General features: G+C 34.3%; 1 protein-coding gene across 1 annotated transcript; it reads left to right on the forward strand.

The window, feature by feature from the left end:
- The first annotated feature begins 923 nt into the window (after window positions 1–923).
- Window positions 924–1,517, forward strand: LOC137735918 (S-protein homolog 21-like). Its single transcript, XM_068475271.2, has one exon. It carries the CDS (start codon window positions 996–998, stop codon window positions 1,419–1,421), a length of 426 nt encoding a protein of 141 aa, XP_068331372.1. The 5' UTR covers window positions 924–995; the 3' UTR covers window positions 1,422–1,517.
- Window positions 1,518–2,160: the final 643 nt, after the last annotated feature.

Below are 2,160 nucleotides of genomic sequence, written 5' to 3' on the forward strand. Positions count from 1 at the left end.
ATTACCTACCGACGAGTGGCTGGTGATTCGATATATATATATATATATACATATATGGAGAGAGAGAGAGAGAGAGAGAGAGAGAGCATGGCGAGTGGGTGGGATTTTTGCCCAGACACTGTGGTGGTTGAAAGCCGGCATAAGGGTGTGGATGGGGTTTATTTTGGATTTCAAAATTTAATTCAAATCAAGGTAAAAACTGAAATTTAATTGAAAAATAAAATAAAATTATGGGGTGTATTCATATGATTGTAGGGTGTTAATAGAATTACCCATAAAAAAATGTATACTCATGCTACTGCAAGTTAATTATATCTACATTAAGTGTATATTCATGCACCAATTATTGTAAGAAAACAAAAATAAGAAACTAAAAGAACAGCATAAAGGTGAGGTGATGAAGGTGGGTGGTAGTGGCGAAAAGGTGGCGGCAACCACTGTATGTGGTGGCTGTGATGATGTTATATGGTGGTTGTGGTGGTGGTCATGGTGGCAACGGTGACAAGGATATGTGGTGGTAACATGTGTTGGTGATTGCCACACATGGTTGAGTTTTTTTTTTTTTTTTTTTTTTTTTTTTTTTTTTTTTTTAATTCTCACACATGTTTCATGTAAATTTGAAAATAACACGTATTTACATGAAATTTAAACTTGGGAACTGGAGGTTCCAAATTCCAATTTTTTTTTTTCATGCGAAAATCTCAAATTTTATGTGTATATATGAATCCAAACAAGAAAATTATGCATGACAATTTATAAATTCTGATTTTTATCTAAATTCTAAGTTTATTTCTCTTATTCAAACATAATTATGGCAGTAAAAAAATTCTCGTCTATCTGTATATATGGTAATAACTATAAAGTAGGTTAGGCATACCATTATAACGTTACCATTCCACGGTAGTGAAAAGTATTTTTTTTTGGTTTAAGGCCACCTTTTAAAGACTGGTTTCGATTTCATTCTATAATTTCCATCATACCTGCACACTCAAGACATGAAGACCCTCACTAGCATTCTGCTTCTTTGTGTTCTTGCATTCTTCGTAATCTGCATGTCAATAGAACCCCATAACTTCTACGGTACCGAATACAACGTTCGAGTCATCAACGGCTTCACGAACAACTCGTCCCTGCCGTTGGTGATTTGGTGTGCATCACAGCACAGTGACCTTGGTGGACGTGCACTTCAGGAGCATGAAGATTTTAGCTGGAGCCTGAGGACCAATCTCTGGGGCACTACTGACCGTTTCAAATGTACCATGAAATGGGACCGAATAAGGAGGAGTTTTGAGGCGTTTAAGGCCCCGAGGGATTTTCAGAGGTGCGGTCCTTTTAGGAAGTGTTCTTGGTTAGTCAGAGAAGACGGGTTTTATTTCAGCAATGATGAAGTAAGTTGGAAAAAAGATTTTTCATGGTTGTAAGGTATTATTTGTATTTGAGAGCAGTAATTTTTATAATTAACAAACTGCATGGAGCTAGTACTTCAATAATATAAAGGGTATTTGTTTCTGGGTTTCTTTTATCTTATTCTCTTCGATATTTACATGTTACTTTGCCAAGACACAGAGGAAACCTCGTTTGCTTTGTGTAAGTTTGGAGCCCTAGAATGCCAGAATCAGTAATCTGGGTCTTTTGCTAATCTCGGAAATGATTTTGCACAGAGTTTTTTCCCCCGTACACGACTTTTTTTTTTTTTTTTTTGGAAGGACGACTTTTCTTTATCCATTAATTCTTCTTTCCTTATTTAATCCAAAAAATATAATTAAAAAAAAAACTTGTATACAAAGAAAAAATGTGTATGCGAAAATTGTTAGAAGTTTTCATGTAATTGATTTTATACTTACTATCGTAATTCCTAGATTGACGGATTCCTTATTGTGCAACAATAACTCTTGTATATATCGTTAGCATATCAATAGAATTATTCAGTTGTGCCAAATACAATTTCTACAAAAATCACTTCCTTAATTATATGTTAGCTAGGGAGGAGTTGAATTATTTTGTGTTTGAAATGATTAGTGGAAATTTGGTTCGATTATAAGTTTATTTTTCTTAAGAGTAATGTAAAAAAAATAGTACTCTTTTTCGCACAAAATTGCAATTAAAGATGGAGTATGATTCACTTCCTCCTAAATCCATCATCCTTCCAATCTTCTCCTA

Source organism: Pyrus communis, chromosome 13 (assembly GCF_041283825.1).
Source record: "Pyrus communis isolate YQ-2024b chromosome 13, ASM4128382v1, whole genome shotgun sequence".
Lineage (NCBI taxonomy): Eukaryota > Viridiplantae > Streptophyta > Magnoliopsida > Rosales > Rosaceae > Pyrus > Pyrus communis.

Bases quoted from the DNA above. Each gene is read 5' to 3' on its own strand.
- LOC137735918 (XM_068475271.2), top strand. From the start codon at position 996: ATGAAGACCCTCACTAGCATTCTGCTTCTTTGTGTTCTTGCATTCTTC.